The 23,639-nt window shown below is 37.7% G+C and overlaps 1 protein-coding gene across 8 annotated transcripts in view; it reads left to right on the forward strand.

Annotated features, from left to right (window-relative positions):
- Lyst (lysosomal trafficking regulator) overlaps window positions 1–23,639 on the forward strand; it is a 209,662-nt gene that overhangs the window by 163,727 nt on the left and 22,296 nt on the right. For 7 of the 8 annotated variants that reach the window (XM_013504692.1, XM_013504691.1, XM_013504690.1 and 4 more), the window contains 7 exons: window positions 1,214–1,280; window positions 2,592–2,748; window positions 7,232–7,372; window positions 10,343–10,560; window positions 14,995–15,225; window positions 19,040–19,229; window positions 23,031–23,167. In XM_013504692.1, the coding sequence (XP_013360146.1) occupies window positions 1,214–1,280; window positions 2,592–2,748; window positions 7,232–7,372; window positions 10,343–10,560; window positions 14,995–15,225; window positions 19,040–19,229; window positions 23,031–23,167 (1,141 nt within the window). Of the gene's footprint in view, window positions 1–1,213; window positions 1,281–2,591; window positions 2,749–7,231; window positions 7,373–10,342; window positions 10,561–14,994; window positions 15,226–19,039; window positions 19,230–21,649; window positions 22,046–23,030; window positions 23,168–23,639 lie in introns of those variants that run through there. The other variant, XM_013504696.1, reaches the window with a different exon arrangement.

Genomic DNA, 23,639 nt, shown 5'->3' on the forward strand with positions numbered 1-23,639 from the left:
AGGTTCTCACATAAGTTTCATGCTTGTCCTGCTTACTGGCACTGTGTGTAAAGGTTAAGCTATCAGTGTAGTCTTCACAGCATTGCTGAAAGTAGCTAAAATTTAGAAATTACCTACATGCCCAACACTAGGTTTCAGTAAATTGCTATATATCACAGCCATTACAATAATGTTATGGAAATATATGTTGCAGGCAGAAAAATACTTTCTATTTAAAAAAAAGTAAATAGACATGCACAGATAAACAAAGAAAACATCTAGATAGGTATATTCCAAAATGTTTTATCTGTAGGTAATAGTATTATAACTGATTTTTTATTTATTTAATTTGCCAAATTATAATTTCTGCTTTCTCAACCACATTAGTTAATATAATTTGTGTCCCACAAAATATTTACAGCATTTATAAAAAATTATATACCAAAGTCTTCCTATTTTGAGATGTGAATTCATATCTATTCTATAAAACTGTTTCTACTTCTTTGTTTTTACTTCTTTTTGAGATAGTCTTGCTGTGTTCCCAGGCTGGTCTTGAACTCCTGGGCTCACGGAATCCTCCCAGCGTAGTCTCCCAAGTAGCTGGGACCGTAGTCACGAACCACCGCACTGGGCCCTGTTTTGGGTTCTTCAGTGTAAACTGCAGCAGTAACATGTTCACACACATGTGTGTATGACCTGCATCATTGTCTAATTAGAGAGCAAAACACTTGCTTCAGTACTCACTCCAAATCTCAGCTTAGTCATTTGAAGTGTGTATTATTCCTTCAGTTTTTACTCATTAGTCTAATAGTTAAATGGCATCTTCTCATGATCGTAATCTCTGTTCAAACTTTCCTTTACTCTAACTGCCAGACAGGGATATAGGTCTGCAAAATGGGAACGAGAACTTTCAGGCTTGAGTGGAATCAGCTGCTATGGGCAATCAGTTGTGATTCCAGAGGAAGTTACAAATGTAGGGGGAGAAACTCTTCTTGTTGAGGTTATACCTGAGTCAGGATTCCTACTGCTGCTGCAGGTCTGTGGGAAAATTCTACCATACATAACTGCTTATCAAGTCATAATTCTGAATGATGACTGTTAGTTTAAAAGCATTAAACTTGGGCCAAGCATTTTGTTAATCACTTATTTACTCATAGAATGCAGACATAGGTGGTTTCATCCTGTCATCAGTATCAAATGATTTTATTTTTTCCCATCATCCCTTCCTTTATAGAAATCTCTCTAAGCCTATAGCTGTGCAATATAAAGAAAAAGAAGATCGTTATGTGGACACATACAAGGTAGCTGTAGTTTCTACTCATACTTTGATAAACAAAAAATGGAGTTTTGTTTTACAGATTTATGCTCTTCTTAATTTTAAACTTACTGTATTGATTTTTGTGTTTTCCATTTCCTTGTACTTCGACAGATAACTAGAAATCATATGAAATTAAATATTATTTTCTGTCTTAATTCTCTGAAAACACCTCAGAGAATTAAGAAAAAGAATATCATTTTGGCATAAATTGAAAACTAATAACCCATTACATTATTTGTTTACTCAAATACATAGTAATTATATTGCTTTTAAAAATCACAAAAACTTCCAAGGACCTGCTGTTTATATCCCCTAGTGCTATTTATATAACAATATTAACACGTTTCTTATGTACCATAATACTTATTAGTCATGTGCAGAACATTTGTATTGGTTTATTAAAATAAATTTACTAGATTTTAAATTTTTAAGTTAAAATGCCTGTTTCTGCGAAAATAATATTATTGAAATTCTACTGGAAATTCAAAATATTCTCTTTTGCCACACATAGCATCCTTCACAACAGTGTCAAGACAGAAGCAGCTAAAACAATTTTCTCATATTTACCACATTGGTTTTTTTATATCATAGCTCCAGAAACATCCCTCTAAGAATCTTATACTGTCACTGTTCGATTCTGTAGTTGAAAATAGACTCAGTCAGAGTCAAAAGTGAAGGTTGAAAATTCACTACTGAATTCACTATTGAAATTTATTATCAGAGCCAAACAGAAGCCATGGAAGATGAGCATAATGACAGATGTTAAATGTTTAGCTTTGCTTCCTACTTTATGATGGAAGGATAGGAATAATGAAAAGTCGCTATATTCTTTTTATCTTTCACGTAGCTATACTATAAAACAGCCATAAAATACTAATATTGATGACATGCAGTATATTTGCATTTCTGTTGCATTTCTACTTCTAGAGAAGCATCTCTTTAAATAACTTAGCATTGTACTGCAACTGTATTTTAAAACGCAGATGCATCTAGTGATTGGAGCAGCTCTCATTATTTGAGTGCCTGATGACCTTAGATATTAGGAGCTGGAGTGCTTGGAGTGGGGCTGCAGAGCAGGAAGGTTTTGTGAGGACACAGAGTACAGGTATAGAACGCCAGATGCAGGCCTCAGAAAAGACTCCTAAACACTGGGGTTTCAGACATGAGTGGGATGGGAAGCCACGGAGAATGGCGTCAAAAGGGTGGTAGAGAAGGATAGAAAAGAAAACCTTCACTTTCCCAGCATTGCATGGAATGCACAGTCACGAATTCTCTCTAATTCTGAATCCTTCAGTACTTAGAGGAGGAGTACCGCAAAGGATCAAGGGAAGACGACCCCATGCCTCCCGTGCAGCCCTATCACTATGGCTCCCACTACTCCAACAGTGGCACTGTGCTCCACTTCCTGGTCAGGATGCCTCCCTTCACTAAAATGTTTCTAGCCTATCAAGGTAAGAATGTTTCCTGCCCCAAATATCATGTTGGGTCATGACAACAAACAAACTTGACTGGCTTTTGAGAACTGACTAAGAATAACCAAACACAGGAAAAAGAATTCCACTCACTCCTTCATTAAAGTTCTCCTCAAAAAAGCTTTGGTAAGTGAAGTCATCTTGCTAGTATCTCAACTTCATCTTCCAATTAAACATATCTAAATTTATAAAAATACAATTCTCTTTTTAAATTTTCTAAATTTTTAAAAAATTAAGGTGTAATTCACAAACCATAAATTTTACTCTTTTAAGTTGTATGCAGTTTGCTTTGTAAAGCTTTTCAGCCTAATAATTATTTCAAATCACCTAAATTACCTTGGAACCTATGTACATTATATTTACAAAGGCTACATTTTTTTTAATTTATTGTAGGGGACTATGTTATTGTCGTTTATTATAGCTAAGTAATGAAAGCTGTGAGAGCCACACTAGCACCTTCACTATAATAACTGTCTAGTTAATAATCTACCTCTGTTGGGTATGGTGGTTGCACACCTGTAATCCCAGCACTCTGGGAAGCTGAGGCAGGAGGACTGCAAGTTTAAGTCCCACCTGGGAAACTTAGCAATTTATTAAGACCTTGTATCAAAATTTAAAAAGAAAAAGACTGGAGATGTAACTCAGAGAAAAGGCCCTGGCTTCAATCCCTATTAGTCAGCTTTCCCATCAATGGGACCAAATACTTGAGATTCACAACTTAAAGGAGACAGGTTCAGTTTGGCTCATGGTTTGGGGTTTCATTCCATGGTCAGCTGGCTCCAAGGCAGAAGTGACATAGTGGAAGGAAATGGCAGAGGAAAGCTGCTCACCCATGGCAACCAGGAAGCAGGGAAGGGAGTTGTTAGGAACAAGAGTACCCTCTTCTGCATCACACCTCCAGTGTCATGCCTCTTCCACAGACCCCAGCACATTCAGGATGAACTCATGAATAGGTCTAATGAATATAGCATCCCATGACCCAAAACCCCACTTCTGAATACAGGAGACTTTGGGGGGACATTTTAGATCTAAACCATAACATCTCCAGTACTGCAAAGTCGTTGTCATCATCATCATCTTCCTGCTCTTCTTCGTCTTCCTCTTCCTTCTTCTTTCTCTTCTTTCTTCCTTCTTCCTCTTCCTCTTCCCCTTCCTCCTCATCTTCTTCTTCCTTTTCTTCCTCCTCCCCCTCTTCCTTCTCGCCTTCTTCTTCCTCCTCCTCCTCCTGTTGCTTTTCCTCTTCTTCCTTTTCCTCCGCCTCTTCATCCTCCTCTTCATCCTCCTGTTCGTCTTCCTCTTCTTTTTTCCTTGGCATTTTGAGAAGCAGCCTGCAGGCCTGAGGATGACTTAGGAGTATATTTACTGATTTATATGCAAACAGGGACACACTCTCCTGTCACTTCCTAATGAGAACTGGCGTATTAGCTATTTAGTTGTCCCCCAGAATTCTTTGGGGAATCATTATCCACTCATGCATTCAACCCTTCTAGGACTTCTTTTCTTATTCATATACAGCCTCTTGAAGGAATGAATTTGTATTCTCTGCCTTATCGATAAAGGGACTTTTTTATACTTGTCCCTTGGTAAGTACACAGAATAAATGTTTCACATGACAGCCATTCAGATATTTTAAGATCATTGTCCTGTCCCTTTTCTGCATTGAAGCCTTGTTTTCCTTTAGCTAACCCTTGTTAGTTTGACATCAGGTTGAGAGCTGCCTGTATGCATGACCCTAACCCAGCGGTTGCAAGGAATACTAAAAGATAACTGAGATTGTTCTGTACTTCATGAACAGTATTCACAACTCATGTTGAAAGCCGTCCTTGTTTGTTTTAGCTTCCAAACCTGTCAATATTCTGAAGACATTTCTGGACATGTTCTAATTTGTGAGTGCTATTACTTTAAAAAAGACCATATTTTAGGCATGGTTTGGGACCACTTTAGTGTTGAATAGAACTGTTGGCTAAAACCCTTCATCTAAGTCTTATGTTTCTTTTAATATAGCCCAAGAATCTATTAGTGTAAAAATCTCAATCAACTAAAATTTATCAATCTTCATTTATTTATTGCTATTATGAATATATTAATATATAATATTAGGGGTTTTTTGCTGTTGATTGATGGATTGTAGTATTGGAGATTGAACCCAGGGCTTTCATACTAAGTTGCATCCCAGTCCTTCTTAATTAAAAAAAATTTTTTTGAGACAGGGTTTAGCTATGTACCTCACACTGTCCTTGAACTCACTGTATAGCCCATGCTGGCCTCAAACTTATGGTGATGCTCCTACCTCAGCTTCTCAAGTGTTGGGATTACAGGCACATGCCACCATACCCGCCTTTTTTTTTTTTTGAAACAGGGTTAGAGTTGCCCAGGCTGAGCTCAAACTTACAGTCCTTCTGCCTCAGCCTCCCAGAGTGCTGGGAATGGTGGCCTATTACCATGATACCTTGCTGTTGTATATTTATGAGTAGACTTTTAAAATCCTGGTACTGGGGCTGGGGATTTAGCTCAGCGGCAAAGCGCCTGCCTGGCAAGCGCAAGGTCGCGAGTTCGGTTCCTGGTACCAGAGAAAAAAACCAAAATAAATAAATAAATAAATAAAATCCTGGTACTACCTTATCTCTGTTCACTGTCATTTCATTAGTTGCCTTTTGAGTTTTTGATGTAGAGTTCAGTCCAGGAATTTTCACCTTTCACACTCTAGTCACCTTGCACTACATAATTTCGCTGTCAGAGGGGCTACCCTGTGGGTGGTAGCAGCCCAGACCACTAATGTCAGTAGCACATCTTCACCCCAGGTTGTGACAACCATAAATATCTCCACATGTTACCACATAACACTGCGCGGCAAAAGTGCTGCCCATTGAGAATCACTAATTGAGTATAAGCATAGTCTAGATCAGTGGTAGCAGACCTATGACACACGTACAGCACCAGACATACAGAGCCCTCTCTATCAGCATGTGAGCCAACTTGCCCAGGAGCTGAGCATAAGATATTCAGGTTTAATTCCAGTATTGGAATTTTGCAATAAATAATGAGTTTGGGCACTCAGTCTCTAAAAGGTTTGCCATCACTGGTCTAGATTATAGGATTTTGCACTAGTTTTGTTTTTTAGAAACAAAAATTAGGAAACTACAGAAAGTCTTAAAATCTGGATATTATTTCTTCTCGTGTTCCTTGACTGTAGGTGCTGTCAACCCACCAAGCCTGACAAAATGGCCCTGCTTATTTTCTGAGAAATAAGTAAACATTTATAAAAGTTGTTATGCCCAGTCACATGCCTGTAATCCCAGCACTTGGGAGGTTAAATCAGAAGGGCTGGTTTAGTTTGAGGCCAGCCTGAGTTACATAGCAAGACCCTGTCTCAGAAAAATATTTTTTCCCCAAGATTTTATACAGTGGCCAGGTAATGCTATCTGACTCAGCCGACTAGATAAGAAAGTAGTAATAGGCAGTATGCTTAGCAGAGTAGGTAACATGTAGAGAAAAAATAAAATGTACCATTTTGAAGTTGAGCTTTGCTTGATGCTGAGACTCATTTGTGACAGTCCTCACATGAAAGGATGTGCTAGTTAGCTAGATGAGAAGGATTTTAGACCATACGATACTTTTCCTGAGAACTGTATACTTCATTGATGTTTCCAAGGGCTGGTATCATTTATTATTCCAGACCTTCTCTAGGCCTAGAAAGTATGATCATTGTTCGCTGAAAAGAGACGGGGACAAAACTCAATTCTTCATCATTCACAGTCTGTACCACAAAAAGAAGTTAGCAAAAGAGTGATTATGCTTAGTTTTATATTACTAATTTGTAGGATAGTGTACTCAAATATTTTAGCTAGAACATCTAAAAAGCAATGTCCTCCACCCCTACAGGAAGAGAGAAAATGATCTTAACAACTAAAGATGGGGGGCTGGGGATTTAGCTCAGCAGCACAGTGCCTGCCTGGCAAGCTCAAGGTTGTGAGTTTGATTCTCAGTACTGGAAAAAAAAACAAAAACAAAACAAAAAAAACTAGAGATGAAGGAATAATTTTGCTTCCTAATAGGTAGAAAACTATTTACATACCTAAACTTTAATTTTCCTTCTTGTTTATTCATTCATTCAATAAAGAAATCTTTTTCATGTACTCATACACTGGGTGTGGATGAAATCCCAGGGCTCCATTTGTAGAACTTTCATTCTACTTGAATAGAAGATAGTAATTAAACAAGCAAATGATATAAATTTATCTAGTTATATGTATTATGAAATAATAAAGATGAAAATAAGATAATATGGTCTCAAAATATTACAGAAATATAAAAATAGTCTTAAGATTATGAATAACCTCTGAAGCTAAAGGCAAATAAAATCAGTCTTATTTTGAGTTTTTTGAAATAGCAAAAGCTATGACAGGGTTCAAATGGAATTAAGTCTTTGTATCTTAATTGCATCGTTTGTATTTCTTTGTAGATCAAAGTTTTGACATTCCAGACAGAACTTTTCATTCTACAAATACAACTTGGCGCCTCTCATCTTTTGAATCTATGACCGATGTGAAAGAACTTATCCCAGAGTTTTTCTATCTTCCTGAGTTTTTAGTTAACCGTGAAGGTATAGAAGGAAATCATTTTCATTTTATATTTCTGAGGGTTTGTGATGATGTTTTAATTTTCCAAAAATATAACTTTTCTAAGTCTTAAAATTTGAGTTCCCAAATAAGAGAAATTCTTTTAAGTGTATAATTTTATTTCCTGCTGATCCTAATATATGGAAGACTTGAACTTTTATTTTTTATTAAATAAATTATTTTTATTACAAATGTTATGTTCATTATTTTTATAAATGAGACATGAACAAATTGAAAGCAAGTGTAACTTAACTAAAATCTCAGGGATTTTTTTAAAAAGTCAAGGACAGAAATAAAATACTCTAAGCAGAATTATCTAAAAGCCAAAAGGGATTCTGGAGAGTAAAATCTAACTTTCTATGATGCCAGTGATCACATTTTGACAACTTTACCTTTTATTTAGCTGAACATCATTTAACCCTGTAAGGGCTACTTTTGGGTTAATTTCATGTTTTTATGTGGCTCTCAAAAATACATAAAATTGAGAGTTATATCTCTAGGGAAATTAGTGTTAGGTGAATCACTTTAGAATTATTTCTAACTGGCTTCTCTGAGGCTGATCGGAGAATTACTAATAAATCTACACTGCTAGTTACCCTGGACATGTTTCATCATGTTATACATCTGAAAATGCCTCAAACAAATATCAATACCTGCATTTTGGAGAACTTTCCTGTGGCTTTCAATGTGGAACTCATATTTAACCCATTTCCCATTTAGAAAAAGAAAGTACAGCTCACTGCCAGTGATTTAATTTTCATCAATCAAGAATTGCTGTATTTTATAAATGGAAATACCATCACTAAAAATAGAATGATGTCTTTTGTTTCTAAAGACTATCGATATATTAAAGCAATCCAAAAATAATAATAAAAGTGAGATATTTGGTGAGTAGTTAGGGCTGTAATCTGAATTATCTGGGAGTAAATCTGTACCTGCAAACACGGCTGATGAGTATTCTTGGGGCAACCAGAAATGGATTAAGTCTGCTGCTTGTTTTCTTTGATAGTAAATGTATGTTTTTCTGATAGTATATGTATGTTCCCATAATCTATGGCCACATAACAAATAACACTAACACCTAGTGACTTAAAACAGCAATACATTTATCCTCTATCACAGTCTTTGCAGGTCAGAAAATCAGGACCAGCTCAGCCTAGGGATTTTGGCACATAGAATGCTTCTGTTTCAGAGAATAGCAAAATTCTAGAAAAGTATACAGGAAATGTCATAGCCATTTTCTGAAAATACTGTACAATTTTCTACAATGTTCACCATGCCACTTCCTATCAGCATTCTTCTCATTTTCTCTCATTCTCATGCTGAGTGGAGGATCTACATCTGTGATGTGCCCCAGGGCACCCAAATTTGGGAATTGTTGAATCTCTGGAGATTCCCTCTTGCCAGCCCCTCTCCAGCTTTCCTTTAGATTAAATAAATCAACCTTGCTGCTTCTCCCAGAGCTCCATGGAGTTCTACAGATGCTCAGCCAAGCTTTCCTGAACCACTGGCAGCTACTCTCTAGGAGAACTGCAGGCTCCTTGAGATGCCCACACCCAATGTGAATTTGATAAAGCCCTCATTTTATATTTCACATTGTATCATTTCAAAATGCTTCCAAACTGGCGAAGATTCTTTTGTGTTCACACATTCAAGTAAACAACAACTCCATTTTATATAGAGCTACTCAGCTTTTAAGACATCCTTTTTAATTTTTATGGTTATGGTACTCAGCTTGTATATCAATAAAATATAATACCAAAACATTTTCTATTTAAAATTATTTCTTTTAGGACAATTTTTAAAATAAATACTTCTAAGATTTTTTGTATATTAGTAAACTAATCAATTAAATATTAAATTATATGCCAAGAACTCTCTTATTTGATATGTTGATACTATTTTTAGTATGAATATACCCAACCTGTGGCCCAAAGGCCACATTCAGCTAGTAATGCAACACCATATAATCATAAACTTCTAACATTCTTATGTGCTTTTAGTGATTGTTTTTCATGATTCTGTTGCATGGTGCTCATGTGTAAGGGAACAGTGTGGTGGAACCTATGATCAGTAGAATCAAAACTCATTTATCAACCATTACATGCACTTGTGCGATTTGGCAAGCAAAGCACAGCAATTATGATAATAGTATTTTAGCCTACCTAAACGTGTGTCTATGAGTTAGGCATTTGTTATTATCAAGCAACCATGTAAGTTTTATTATTTGATTATTAAAATGGACTTGTTTCATAAAATAATTTAATAAGTTAAAATATAAAAAAGAAGTTTTATACTTATATAAATTCACTGTATCATATATTTTATATGCAGCCTACAGCAATTCCTGTTTACATATTGTGGCCCCATTAAACGGAAATACTGGAAGTCCATAACCTGGTAGAAAGGAAGTCAGATGAGACTATAGATTTACCATAAAATTAATAGACTATAACAAATCATTCTAAAGTGTATTCTTTATATTAGTTGAGTTTTTAAACTACAGAATATTAATATTTACTAAATATAGTTTTAAATTTATTAAAATGTTAATACCCCTACTCCAGAAATGTTTCTATTAAAACTATATTTGATTTTAGCCAAATTTATAATTGAATGGATACTTAAGCACTTACTGTAACATTTGAAAATTGTATTAGTGGGAATATTAGAATTCAAGCACAATAATTTTCTGCTTTTTCTTCATCGTGGTAAAAGGATAAGTTGAAGGATTTTACCTTTAATTAGGATGGTATTTATCCACATAGCCTTATCAGTAGAGAAAAAAGGAGATGAGTAGTGATTTTGTTTACTAAGAAGGTGGATACTCCTTTCTTGTGCTCCTGGTTGTAGTATGCAATCAGCTATTCCCTAGAACTCATAAGGCCTGCTCCATTGATGGAATGAAGCATGGCTTGGGGGAGCTAACAATTTGTATTCATTTTCTCCTTCAGGTTTTGATTTTGGTGTGCGTCAGAATGGTGAACGGGTTAATCATGTCAACCTTCCTCCTTGGGCACGAAACGATCCTCGACTTTTTATCCTCATCCACCGACAGGCCCTGGAGTCTGACCACGTGTCCCAGAACATCTGTCACTGGATTGATTTGGTGTTCGGGTACAAGCAAAAGGGGAAAGCTTCTGTTCAAGCCATCAATGTTTTCCATCCTGCTGTAAGTGACTTTTAAAATCATTTTTAAGTCATTGGACATTACGTAAAATAGAACCTGAATATTTTAAGTTTTGCTGTTAGATTGTTCCTTTAATATATCCATTATTAAAGAGAATTGGCAGTTAAACTCAACTGTTGCTATTTTTACACAGTATTCTTCAGGTTGTTTTATTCGTTTTTCTGTGGTACTGAGTGCACAAATGCAGGGCCTTGCAGATGCTAGGCAACCACTCTATCCCTTAGCTACACTCTTAGTCCTTTTTATTTTAACAGTCTCATTCAGTTTTCCAGGTTGGACTTGAGCTTTTGATCTTCCTGCCTCATCCTCCTGACTCACTGGGATTGTAGGCATATGTCACTGCACCTGACTATATTTTATATATTTTAAAATACCTGAAGAGTGGGAATGGCAGTGCTGTCCTAGAACTCTGGGAAGTGAGCTAGGAAGATCAAAAGTTCAAGTCCAGTGTGAGCAAGTTAGCAACTTAGCAGGAACTTACTTCAAAATAAATTAATTTAAAAATAATCTTAAAAGTGTGAAGGCCCTGGTGTAAATTCCCAGTACCACAAAGAAAAAGAGAAAAACATTATTTTAAAAAACTCTTAGGTGCTATCTGAGGTAGGTAGGGGTTCCTAAAACCACCTCCCCATTTTAGTAATTTACTAGGCGAAGTTAAGAACTGAGCAGATGGCTGTGGTTTTTCCAGTGAAGAATGTAGCATAAAAAGGGAAAGGAGCACAGCACATAGTCTGGGGGAACCAGGCACAGACTTCCCAGACACTAGCCCAGGCTGCCTAGAAGGCAGTCTCTCCAAGGAGACTGTCAGCTTTTGCTGTCTTAACTGTTTTTTTTTTTAATGTACTGGGAATCAAACTCAGGACCTCAAGCTTGCCAGGCGAGTGCAATACCGCTGAGATGTATCACCGGCCCATTAACTCTTTTTTGCATGCTATCCTACATACATGTTCTGTTTTAAAATGGCATTTTTCCTTATTGCAGAAGTAATTTATGTGCCTTATTAGAAAAATATATAAACAAAGTTTAAAATAAGCTTTGATGTCACCACTCAGAGATAAATACCAAAAAAGAAATTTAAAAATAAGCTTCAGGGCTGGGGATTTAGCTCAGTGGCACAGTGCCTGCCTGGCAAGCACAAGGTCGTAAGTTCGGTTCCTGGTACCAGAAAAAAACCAAAAAAATAAAATAAAATAAAAATAAGCTTCAGTATCACCATACAGAGATAAATATCAAAACCACCTTCCAGCAGGGCATGGTGGCACACACCTGTAATCCCTGCACTTGGGAAGTTGAGGCAGGAGGATCGCAGCAAGTTCCAGGCCAGTCTCGGCTACACAATGAGTTCAAGGCCAATATCAACTACACAGCAAGACCCTGTCTCAAAAATAGAAAAACTTCCAGGCTTTATATGTGTATATATATATATATATATATATATATATATAATCATTCCAATACTATAATAATATTTGGTAACCTTTTCCTTCCTCTAGACAATATACTTTTGAATTTATTCAAGTCATTGAGTATTCTACATGATTTTTAAAGGCTATTTATCATCCTAAAGTATGGCTGTATGATAATTTATTTAACCAGTGTGCTGTCATTGGATATTTAGTTAGGATTTATTGCTGTTTAAATTAAGGTGAATCTCCCTGAGGTTATTTCTGTATGTATGTCTTTACTTCTTTAAGATAAATTCCTAGAAGTAGAATGGCTACTTTCACATGTACTTCTTTATGTAAAAAAAGTGACAGATGAACCTTTTTTAAAACCTTATCTGTTCAGGAAATACTTGATTTGCTGGGCTCTAGGGGTGCAGAGGCAACCGCTAGGCAACCATTAGGAGGAACAGCGGGATGATGGGCCTCGACCTAGTGGTCGAGTTCCACTGAGGTCTGCAAAATAAAGGCCTCAAGGAGTGGGAGGTTTAAAAAGCAACTTATGAGGAGAAAGATACTTCCTAATACTTCCTAATACAGCTCAATATAAACACAACAGATTAGCTGTTAATCCACTGCAAAAGACATCTAAGTTCATTGTTTCTCTAACTTTAAAATTAGTAGATTGAATTAGACTGGGTCTTGGCCTTGTAGCAATTATTAAATTATTCAGGCAGAGCCTGAAACTTATAATCCTCCTACCTCAGTTTACCAGAATGCCTATACCACTATGCCCACTGTATCTGAGCTTTTTTATGTCAGAAATCCATTTCCAAAGCCTAAAAATAAATTTTTCTTTAATTGATTTTTCTAATTATTTGGGGTACCTTCAAGGTAACATAAAATTAAATTCCTTAGGAGATTTACAGTCTAAAAGAGAGTATAATATAGGTTTACTGATTATTCTACTAGAAGATATATATATGCTTTGGGTAATTTTATTTTGAAAAATAATAATACTGCTAGACTGGCAAATAATAATTTTGTGTGTAACAATAGCAGGTAGAGGAGGAAAACATGTTTAGTTTTTTTCTTCTATCTTGGTTCACTGGCTGGGCCCTGTAACAAGAGATATCAATAGGAGAAAAGCATACAGAGTTACGATAGAGCAAAAGGAGATGAGGCAAGCACCGCTGCAGGGAGCTGGGGGAAATAGTGAGGCACGTGGGTCCACATTCATCTCACTGTGGCTTCATCTGTCTGTGAAGCTAAGGATGTTCCTTTCCTGGTTGAGGGAGGACACCTCTCACGTTTGGGTCTTCTGACCTGCTTCAGGGGAAGGCCAAAGGGTCCTTCTCAGGTTTAGGACACCTTCTTCAGGGTAGCCTTTTCCTTATGCAAACGGATCCTTCCTGCATAAGCTGTTCCTCACATTCCTCCAACTCAAAATATTCAGTGTGCCAAGGGACTGTGTCTTTGGGTAGGATGCCCTAAACCGCATTAAGTATAAAGTAAAGGTCAAGGTTGATGTTTAACTTTTGAACTTCATATTTGATCCTAAAATGCAACTTTTAGAGCAATTAGTCATTTTAATATTGACCTCAGTATACTCTATGCCTATAATCTTGCACCATCTTTTCAGTCACACGTATACACATATTCTTACGTACATTCATATTGAAGGTATTTAGAGGCTAAAATATACAAGGTGGTTCCCGTCTGACTAGAATTCTTTTTTATCAATTTTTGGGACTTTAGTATTTTTAAAAGGGTATATTTATAATGTTGTTCTAAGAAGTTAGAAAAATTCAATCTAGGGGTACAACTAAGAATAATGAGAAAAACATAGCTTGTGAATCCAGAATTGAGTTTACGTCTTCATTCTATGGCTCTGCAACTTGCCTTGTGACCTTAGGCAGATAATCAAAATTTTTTGTAGCTAAATGTATACATTTATAAAGTGAATGATAAAACCAAACTCATATATGAGGGCTTAAATTCATATAGGATAATGTCTGCCACCTAATTAAGTACAAATAAGTATTAGCTTTTTTTTTTTTTTTTTTTTTTTTTTGGTGGTACCGGGAATCTAACTCATGACCTCGCACTTGCCAGGCAGGCGCTATGCTGCTGAGCTATATCCCTGGTCAGTGTTAGCATTTTTAAAGGCATATAGAAATGCCTTTATTTTCCATTAATACACAGATGCCATAGAATATAAAGAAACATCATGTTTAAATAAACTTAAGAATATCAACCTTTGTCTGATTTTTAAAAATACGTTAAGTCAAGTAACCCTCTGAATGGCCCTGCCTAGATAAGCATTGTAGCACACATTTGATCCTTGGTGCTGGAGTGGGGATTGAGGGCAGCAGTGGTGAAGACTGTTTACCTTCTAGAATGTCTTTGAAACTTTATTTTGGCACTTAGAGGAGTGTTATGTCTAAACATGTAAATAAAGGCTGTTGTAACTGATTCAGTGCTAAAAGTATAACACATGGCAAGTGTGGCACCGACTGCTAGCTTTAGCAACAGAGAAGGAAACACAGTGGCAACCCTTAGACCCAGCAAGAGGTAACACCCTTTATATTAAAGAGTTTGGAATATTAAAGAGTTTGGAATTTTTATTAAAACTGAAATTTTCTTTTGAACTACCTGCCAACATTGCATTTTAACTTCTTTTTGCTTTTTCCTGTGTATCACTTTGCACAAGCAACTCCTTTAATAATTTAATGTTATACACGAAATCTTATATAATGTTCTCAGACCCTAAACATACCTGATGAGCACCAATCAGGCAAGATATGTTGTTTTGTCACTCATCAGAAACATTGATTACTTCTGTTCTGATCTAAGTGAAACTATTAATGAGAGTTAACCTGATATAAAACATTCTTAAATCATTCACATTTGAAATAGAGAAGAGTAAAAGCATTGCCTACAGAATAAAACAAAGTGTTATTTCCCTTTGGTATTTTTACCAAGTCTTACTTTCTAGTTGTATACATACTTTGTTCCCTTTATCACTCTACAGACATATTTTGGGATGGATGTCTCTGCAGTAGAAGATCCAGTTCAGAGACGAGCACTAGAAACCATGATAAAAACCTATGGACAGACCCCACGCCAGCTGTTCCACACGGCCCATGCCAGCAGGACGGGAGGCAAGCTCAACATTGAAGGCGAGCTTCCTGCTGCTGTCGGGCTCTTGGTGCAGTTTGCCTTCAGGGAGACCCGGGAACCAGTCAAAGAAATCACCCATCCGGTATGTTAATTGGGATTTCAGCAGAGTTCAGCAAAACCTATGGGATGACTCCTGAAGTGCCAGACTCACTCAGACTCTAAGGACACAGAAATGAATAGCCTTGGTTTAGAGATACAAGCAGGACAGGCACAGGCAGCTAAAGCAATGTCCTGTGCAGTAAGTGCCATGCCAGGGACAGGAAGACAGTCTGCTGGCATGGGCATCAGGTATTTTGTCTCAGCAGTGAGAGAAAAGTAGCCATGACAGAGTGAGAGACGAATCTAGTTTGTATCTTCTGCAAGTGAATATCGAGTTTTCCCAGCACCATTTGTTAAAGAGGCTGTCTTTTCTCAATGTATATTTTTGGCCCCCTTTTCAAAAATCATATGCTGTAGGTACATGGGTTTGTTTGTATCTTCTGCTCCATTCTGTTGGTCAGTTTGGCTATTTTTGTGTCAGTATCATGTTGTTTTTGTTACTATGGCTTTGTAGTATAGCTTGAAATCTAGTATTATGATGCCTCCCACTTTGCCCTTTTTGCTGAGGATTACTTTGATTATTCTGAATCTTTTCTAATTCCATATGAATTTTAGGAGTGTTTTCTTCTACCTCTGTGAAGAATGTTGATGGTATTTTAATAGGAATTACATTGAATTTATAGATTGTTTTAGCAATTTTGCCATTTTCACATTAATTCTTCCAATCCATGAATAAGGGAGGTCTTTCCATTTTCTAAGTCCTCTTCAATTTCTTTCCTTTAATATTCTGTAATTTTCATTGTAGAGGTCTTTCACCTCCTTGGTTAGGTTGATTCCTAGATACTTGATATTTTTTAAGATATTGTGAATGGAATTGTTTTCCAAATATTCTGGAGTGACTTGTGAGTGCAGCCTGTTTCCAGCCCACTCACAATTTTTCCTGTAATAATATTACTTAAATATGTGAGACAGAACATTAGATACAAAGTTTTTGTGCTCATAGCCCATCTTTGTCAAAGATGTGTGTTAAGTATAAACAAAACTCATTTAACTAGTAAAATTTTTTTTTCTTGCGGTACTGGGACTTGAATCCAGGGCCTTTGCATGGAACTACCCTCCCACAGCATTTTTTTTTTTTTTTTTTTTTTTTTTGAGACAAGGTCTCACTAAGTCAGTAAGTTTCCAGGCTGGGCTTAAACTTGGAATATTCCTGCCTCAGCTTCCCAGAGTACTATGGTTACAGATATATACCACCACCTTCAGCTATAAAATTCAATTATAAAATATTAATGTGATAAGACAGTGTTGTTTTACTAAAATCAAATTGCCAATGTTTGCTTTTTAGTAGAAAGCTATAGGTTTTACTTTTTGACAGCTTAAAAATATATTTTTGTTGTTTTTTTGAGGTACGATCTTATTGTATAGTTCAGGCTGCCCCTGAAATAACTATGCAGCTCAAGCTGGCCTTGAACTCAAAGCGATCCTCTTGCCTCAGCCTCCTGAGTGCTGGGATTACAGGGAAGCACCACCATGCCTGGCTTAAAAAATAAGTTTAACTACTATCATTATCAGGGTCATTATTTTTAAATATAATCCATTACTTTAACATGTCAAAATCATTTAACAGTATATCCAGAAAACTTAATAATATGATCTAGTTTACTACTACACTTACTTGTAATTAGCTGTTTTAGTTGGTGTGGATAGAGGAACTGAGCAGTGTATGTGCTGGCAGTGAGAATGTGGTACCAACCTGCTGGATCCCCACTTCAGAAACTTCACACTCACGGTTCCATGTGCTAAGAGATGTCCCTTACTGACTCCCTCATTCCATTCAGGACTCTACTCAGACTCAGACATCTCCGAGAGTCTTCCCTGACCCCGGTAGGTCTGACAGTAGTTTCACCATTCTCAGTCCCCTTCTTTGTTTTGCTCAGAGCACTTACTTTCACCGCCTGACATGCTGTATATGTATTTATTTGTCTGTCTCCCATCCAATCTTGAACAGAACTCCATGGGGAGAGGAGTCTGCTTATCTTGCTCATCTTTGTGTCTCAGGCCCTTGGATGTGCTTGGTGTACAGTGGCACTCACTGCTTCTGAATTTGGTGCTTCTCAAAACAGTTTGCTTGGAGTTTGGCTTGCCTGTGCTTCTGAATGGCATTTATCCCACTGTATTTCTTTATTTGAGCCACTGCAAAACCTTCCACAGTCACTGCCCCTTGACTCCTTAGGCTTTCCATGGCATCCTCTAAGAATGCAAACATAAGCCCCAAGCTCTGTGTCCAGGCACAGCCCAGGGGGTTATCTGGATGACCCAGATATGCTTGTGTGGAAACACTTAGAGCTGTATGAGGTGCATTTAAATAAAACACTTCCTTTATGCAAACTGAGCTGTAAAACAGTTGCCACTGTGTCTGTGTATGTAATTAAAAAAAAATTTAAACTCTGAAATTCACATGAAAGGAGTTTTGGGGCAAGGAATTATGAATGATAACTCATAACTGGAGTTTAACAACACTTTGTCTCAACTTTAACACTGATGGACCAAAGACTTTAGAAAGAGAACTTGTTCCAGAATAGCTGACATTGACCTTTCTGCTCCCACTTGGGCACTCCTGATACCCGTCAGCTTTTCCAAAGGTGCTCAGTGTTTTCTGACTACTCTCTTTATAGGCCACCTAAAGGGTCTGACAGATGTAGTAGAGCCCCCAGTTGGCATTCTTTTTTAAAACATGGTATGTAGAGCAGTGATGCTTATCTTTTCATTCATTTGGAAAATGACATAGGCAAACTGCACTAAAAATTATTAGAAGTTTTGTGGAAATAACTGAAATTTGCTTAGTATATTAGTTTTACTATACTTATGTGGCATTTCCCCTGAAAAGCTGAAAGTAAATACTTAAATTCTTACATATCTAAAACAAAGAAAATCCATTTTAAAAAGATTAATAAAATGTAAACCAGTCAAAAAAGGAGACCAGCAACAAAAAAATAGGATTGTTTGGAGAAGTTCTGACGGCCCTAGTTTTTTCCCTCTGGATTCCTTCGTGATAATTTTTACTTGGGATCTGGGGGAGCACTGCCGCTGCTGTCTTTGGCAAGTGTGTGGGTGCCTTTTCTCACCTTCTGCAGCCATACCCTACCATTCTTGAATCACTCTTTCTTCTCTAGAACTTGCTAGTGTGCTCTAGAGCATCTCGTGCTTTAGTCTTCTGATAACACTCCATCACTAAACACTTTTCCATTCATCCAACATCTACTAAGAAACTGCTGTCCCTAGCACACAGTGCTGTCCCCTGTCTTCAGGAGTGCGGACTCGAGTGAGCTTTCCTGTGTCACATGTGCTCATAAATCTATCTACTTTAGATATTTCGGTGAGACTAGAAAACAAATGTACTTAGTAACACTTTTTTTTTCCTCTGTTCAAATTTCAAGAAATTTTGAGGGTTTTTTTTTTTTTGTGTGTGTGTGTGTTTTGAGAAAGGGTCTCGCTATGCAGTTCAGGCTGGCCTTGAGCTCACTTTGTAGGCCAGGCTGGCCTCGAACTTGCAACGATCCCACTACCTCAGCCTCCCGAGTGCTGGGATTACAGGCATGTGCCACACCTGACGAAATTTTGAATTTTTAACCAGATATTTTCTTGCAAAAAAAAAAGGCCAGAGCTACAGAATAAAAATCAAACAAGGTATACACATTTTTACATGCGAAGGATAAGGAAGTAAAAAGGTATAAAATAATTTTTGCCTGCAAAGTGTTTAAATCAGATTTTCTCTTTGTTTAGAATTTAAGTTAGAAGTAATTCTGTAGTTACTATCTGTTTAAAAGAATCACACTTTTTACTTTTCTTGGTTTTAGAGCCCTTTGTCATGGATAAAAGGCTTGAAGTGGGGGGAGTATGTGGGTTCTCCAAGTGCTCCTGTTCCTGTGGTCTGCTTCAGCCAGCCTCATGGAGAAAGATTTGGCTCTCTGCAGGCTCTCCCCACCAGAGCAATCTGCGGTTTATCCCGAAATTTCTGCCTTCTGATGACTTACAGCAAGGAACAAGGTAAAATGAAACATAATGAAGATCACCTTGAAGATATCTTTCATGAGATTTGCATGTTCCCAGTTCACCTGTACTGCTATTCTGTTTAACTTCTGACATTTTCTCGAGCCTTAATGAAAAACTGCTCAAATTTCTGATTACTTAATACAAAGTGGGAATTAAAACACAGTAAATGAAAAACTAAAGATTAAATGCAGTGCCATTGAATATAATGAATGAGTGGAGGGGAGCCTGTGGAAGGCAGCAGGAGTGGTAGCAGCAGCACCACCTGTGAACAGAGGCACACTCTGCATTGTGAAAGCCCAATGGCTGCTGAGTCTGCATGCAACCCTGAGGTAGGCACCAGTGGCTCCAAAACTCAGGGCCTTTGGGCCTTCACCTCTTCGGCAGGGGGTGGCAGCCTGGAGACTGTGAACGCCTCAAGGCCAAGTGGTATCCCCTTTTGTATGCACATGCCATGGCTCCACGTTCTGTGATGAGGATGGGGGCCTGGCTCATGAGTTCTATGAAAAGACAGTTTTCGTAAAGCAAGCCAAGATGCAAGCCCAGCTGAGGCAGGTGTATAAGAATCTGATTACTCAGAGTGTCATGAAGCTGGATCCCCCCCACATCCATATGGATTTCCCTGTGATCCTCTATGAGGTATGAGTGTGGTGTGTGATAGACACAAGCACGCCCTAAAACAGGAAGAAACTTCCAGGCTCAAGATGTGGCTTCTATTGAAGAGCCCCGGCTGGGGCCACAATACTGAATAAATTCTGTTGGCCCAAAACCTTCAGCTGTGAGCAGGGGTAGTCCCTCATATAAATTGGGTATTAGACTATTTGCAAATCTTCACATTTTAAGTGCAGTGTTCCTTTTTTTTATTCTCCTTTCTGTTGGAAGGAGTTTGTGTATGAACAAGAGATAGTTGGTGGCTAGCAAAGACTAATGGCAGATTTACCAGCACACCCTCCCCAGGAACCCTTTTAAGACACATGGCAGGGCATATACCAGTCAGGAAAGTATAGTTCCTGGTTCCTTGCCTGGCCTGCTGTCTTCCAAGCTTACTTAGATCCCAGCCCTGCTAGAAGCTACAGCACTTTAAAGCAAAGTCTGGCTTCTTCCAGCCTCCGGGCTGTGGGAGCTCTTCACAAGTGGAAACTTTCTTTCCCTCACTTCCCTTAACCCGATCACAGCACTTCAGCCATTTGCTACCTCATTTCCTCTTGTATTGGACAGAGGCTGGGGACAGCACCAGCCTGATTCTTCCAACCTACCTGCCATTTGTTCCTCCTTTCACATGGACAGTTTGCTGGCTGTTAATAGGAATAGGAACTGGTGTGGGTATCTTCTCCCTTTCCCAGAGCTTGGCTAATCCCCTCCCCAATGCAACTGCTTTTTGCCCTATTCCCAGTTAAGAAGGTACAGGCCAGAGTCAAGACAGACTTTGGATGCCTATGCCAATGGAGAGTTGCCCTAAGCCACCTATTCTCACCCCCTTGGCCTTTGCACCAGCTCCCCCTATAATAAGGAACAACATACCCTCGTGCCAGTAGTGCTACGAGGATCCCACCATTGTTCCCCTACAGTACCCTCACCCCTTCTGGACAGCCGAAGGAGAGTACTAAGGCCCCTTGATAGGGACAGAAAGGAGAATAAAAAAAAGGAACACTGCACTTAAAATGTGAAGATTTGCAAATAGTCTAGTCTATGATGTTGGAGTGGAGTCTGATTTCTATATAGAAATGACTTTTTTCTTTTAATTCCTTACTGTGCAAGCTCTGTACTTCTGGAGTGGGAAATGGCTTGGAAATAGTGCTCCCCAGCATAGGAGGACTGTTGTGCTATTCAGTTTTATTCCATTCAATAAAGCTATTTGCAGATCCTGTAAAATAAAATAAATGGAGGGGTTGGAAGGAGGTAAGAATAAGTGGTTATGCTCACAAGATGAAAACTTTATGAGTTTGATAAAAGTGGATACTTCACATTTATTAAATACACTAGTGCATTAAATACAGAAGTGTATAGATAAGTCTGGTACCTCAGAAGCATACAGCCATGGGCTTAAACAAACAAAACAGAACAAGAGTCAGGAGAGCCTTGAAAATAGGTTTCAAAAGCATATGTTTTGGAAAGCAACCCTATTTGAGACCTGCTGTTCTATTAGATAGTTTCTTTTTCTGAAAGGAGGAAAAAGTAAGAATGAGATACTTGGCTAACTGAGCATCTGCCACAACATTATAGTAAATTTTGAGCGATCTCATGATGCAAGGAGTGATTAAAATGTATAGTGAACATTTAAATTAAAAATCATTACAGTAAAACAAAGATTGCCATTTATCTCCCTCAAAATACTTCTTACCTTTGCTTTGAACATACTTATGCCATTGTTCTTGCCACTTTCTGAAGCAGTTCTATTTTTGTTTTTTTGGTACCAGGAATTGAACTCAGGACCTTGCACTTGCCAGGCAGGCACTTATGCCACTGAGCTATATCTCTGGCCCTCTGAATCGGTTCTGGAAGTGCTCGTTCATGAGTGTCTTTATGAGGTGTGATTGAAGATATAGTGAATGCTCCTGGCAGGTGACATGCAGCAGAAAGGCAGGCTTGTACAAAAACATTACATTGTATTCTCATCCACTTTATTCTCTGGATCTTACACGTGCAACTTCTGCCTTCCCCAAAGTCAAAATGACTTTAAAAGGAAAACATTTTCAATCAGTTCAGGACATCAAAGCAGCCATGACAGCACGACCGAAGACACTTATGAAAGTGGACTTCGAGAACTTCTTCAGAAATTAACAAGAATGATGGAATGAAAGTGTGATTGGAGCAAGAGGTAGTATTTTGAGGGGTATAATGACAGTGTCTTTTACTGTAATAATTTTTAAAAAACTATTGAAAAATTCACCATAGTTTTTGATCACACCTTATATGTAGCTCTTTTCTGTAGAAACTTCTGTTTAGTATGTCTCAATTCCTTTAATGTGAAACAGGTGCTTACATTTGGTTATTATCAGAAAATTAAAAAATCTGTAAATTATATTTTCAATGTGCTGTTAATTCATTCAAGAAATATTTGTTCTGTTTATCTAGCTTTTGGGTATTCTGCTGGGCATTGGAAGAGATAAACTACATATTTTCTCTCCTAAATACTCTTTATGCTGCTTTAAAACATTGGAAGTTTCGAGACCAGTTCCATTTACAGCATTCATGCTGCATTTACTACAGTGACAAAAAGGCATTGATCATAAACAGTCCTTAGGGCATCAAAAATTTCCAAATCTTTAAAAATAGAAAACTCCCTTGAGTAAAAGTCTGCCATGCCAAATCCTGCACTCAAGGGGATTGAAACCCCTTCATAGTGTAGCTGTGGCTTTTCTCCTAGCAGAGTTCTCTTTGTAGTATTAAAAGTTGTTCATACTGACTAATTTAGCACCCAGTATCTAGAAAGCTATTTAAATAGTATTTAGTTCGTATTTATTTTTTAAAGGAAAGGTATCTCAGAATGTGGATGGAGTAATATTGACTATCACTGACCTTTATTTTTTAAAAAATCTGTACTGTAATTTTAGTTCCAAGTCAAATAAATCCCAATGAAAACAACACAGGAGAAAAATAGTGTAATTCCACCCTTACCTATTAGTATTAAAGGATCAAATCTAACTCAATTTCTTTCACCTTGGAGAGAAAAAGATGGTTCCGCCTGAAATGATATTCTTCTGTATAAACTTCAGGCCGTACCCTGCCATTGTTTTGGCCATCAGAGAACCGCTGAACAGTGGTAGTTTGATGCTTTTATTTCTCCTTCCTCCTAAGGCGTGAGAAGCATGAACAGTACTGATATTCAGTGGTCAGCTATCCTGAGTTGGGGATATGCCGATAACATCTTGAGGTTGAAGAGTAAGCAAAGCGAACCACCAGTGAACTTCATACAAAGTTCTCAACAGCACCAGGTAAACTGTTTTAGGGAATACTTTACATAATTAAATACAGTGCTTTACAAGGGAACTACAGTCACAGCAGCTACTTTTAAACCTCCTATAACTAGTCTAGGCAAGAAGCTGATGTTTACAGGTCTTATAGACTTTGTCCTACTGCTCCACTGAGTGTGTCTAAAAGTTTGTCTTCTGCCCGTTTCCTTGTTGGAAGTTATGATTGTCTGCTCAGCACCAGCCAAGGACACAGTATTTGAAAAACATTAGCACTGTTTTCTTCCCAGTCCACTTGTTTTTGCCCTGAGGTCATTTTCTGTAACCATAGTATTATCTTTTGTTACCTGACTTTTCCTACAAGTTTTTGGTATCGTGATATAGCAGAAAAACAGTAGGCCTCGGGGCTGGGGATTTAGCTCAGCGGCAAAAGCGCCTGCCTGGCAAGCGCAAGGTCGTGAGTTCGGTTCCCGGTACCGGAGAAAAACCAAAAAAA

The sequence above is a fragment of the Chinchilla lanigera genome, unplaced genomic scaffold, assembly GCF_000276665.1.
Source record: "Chinchilla lanigera isolate Chin_1 unplaced genomic scaffold, ChiLan1.0 scaffold00091, whole genome shotgun sequence".
Lineage (NCBI taxonomy): Eukaryota > Metazoa > Chordata > Mammalia > Rodentia > Chinchillidae > Chinchilla > Chinchilla lanigera.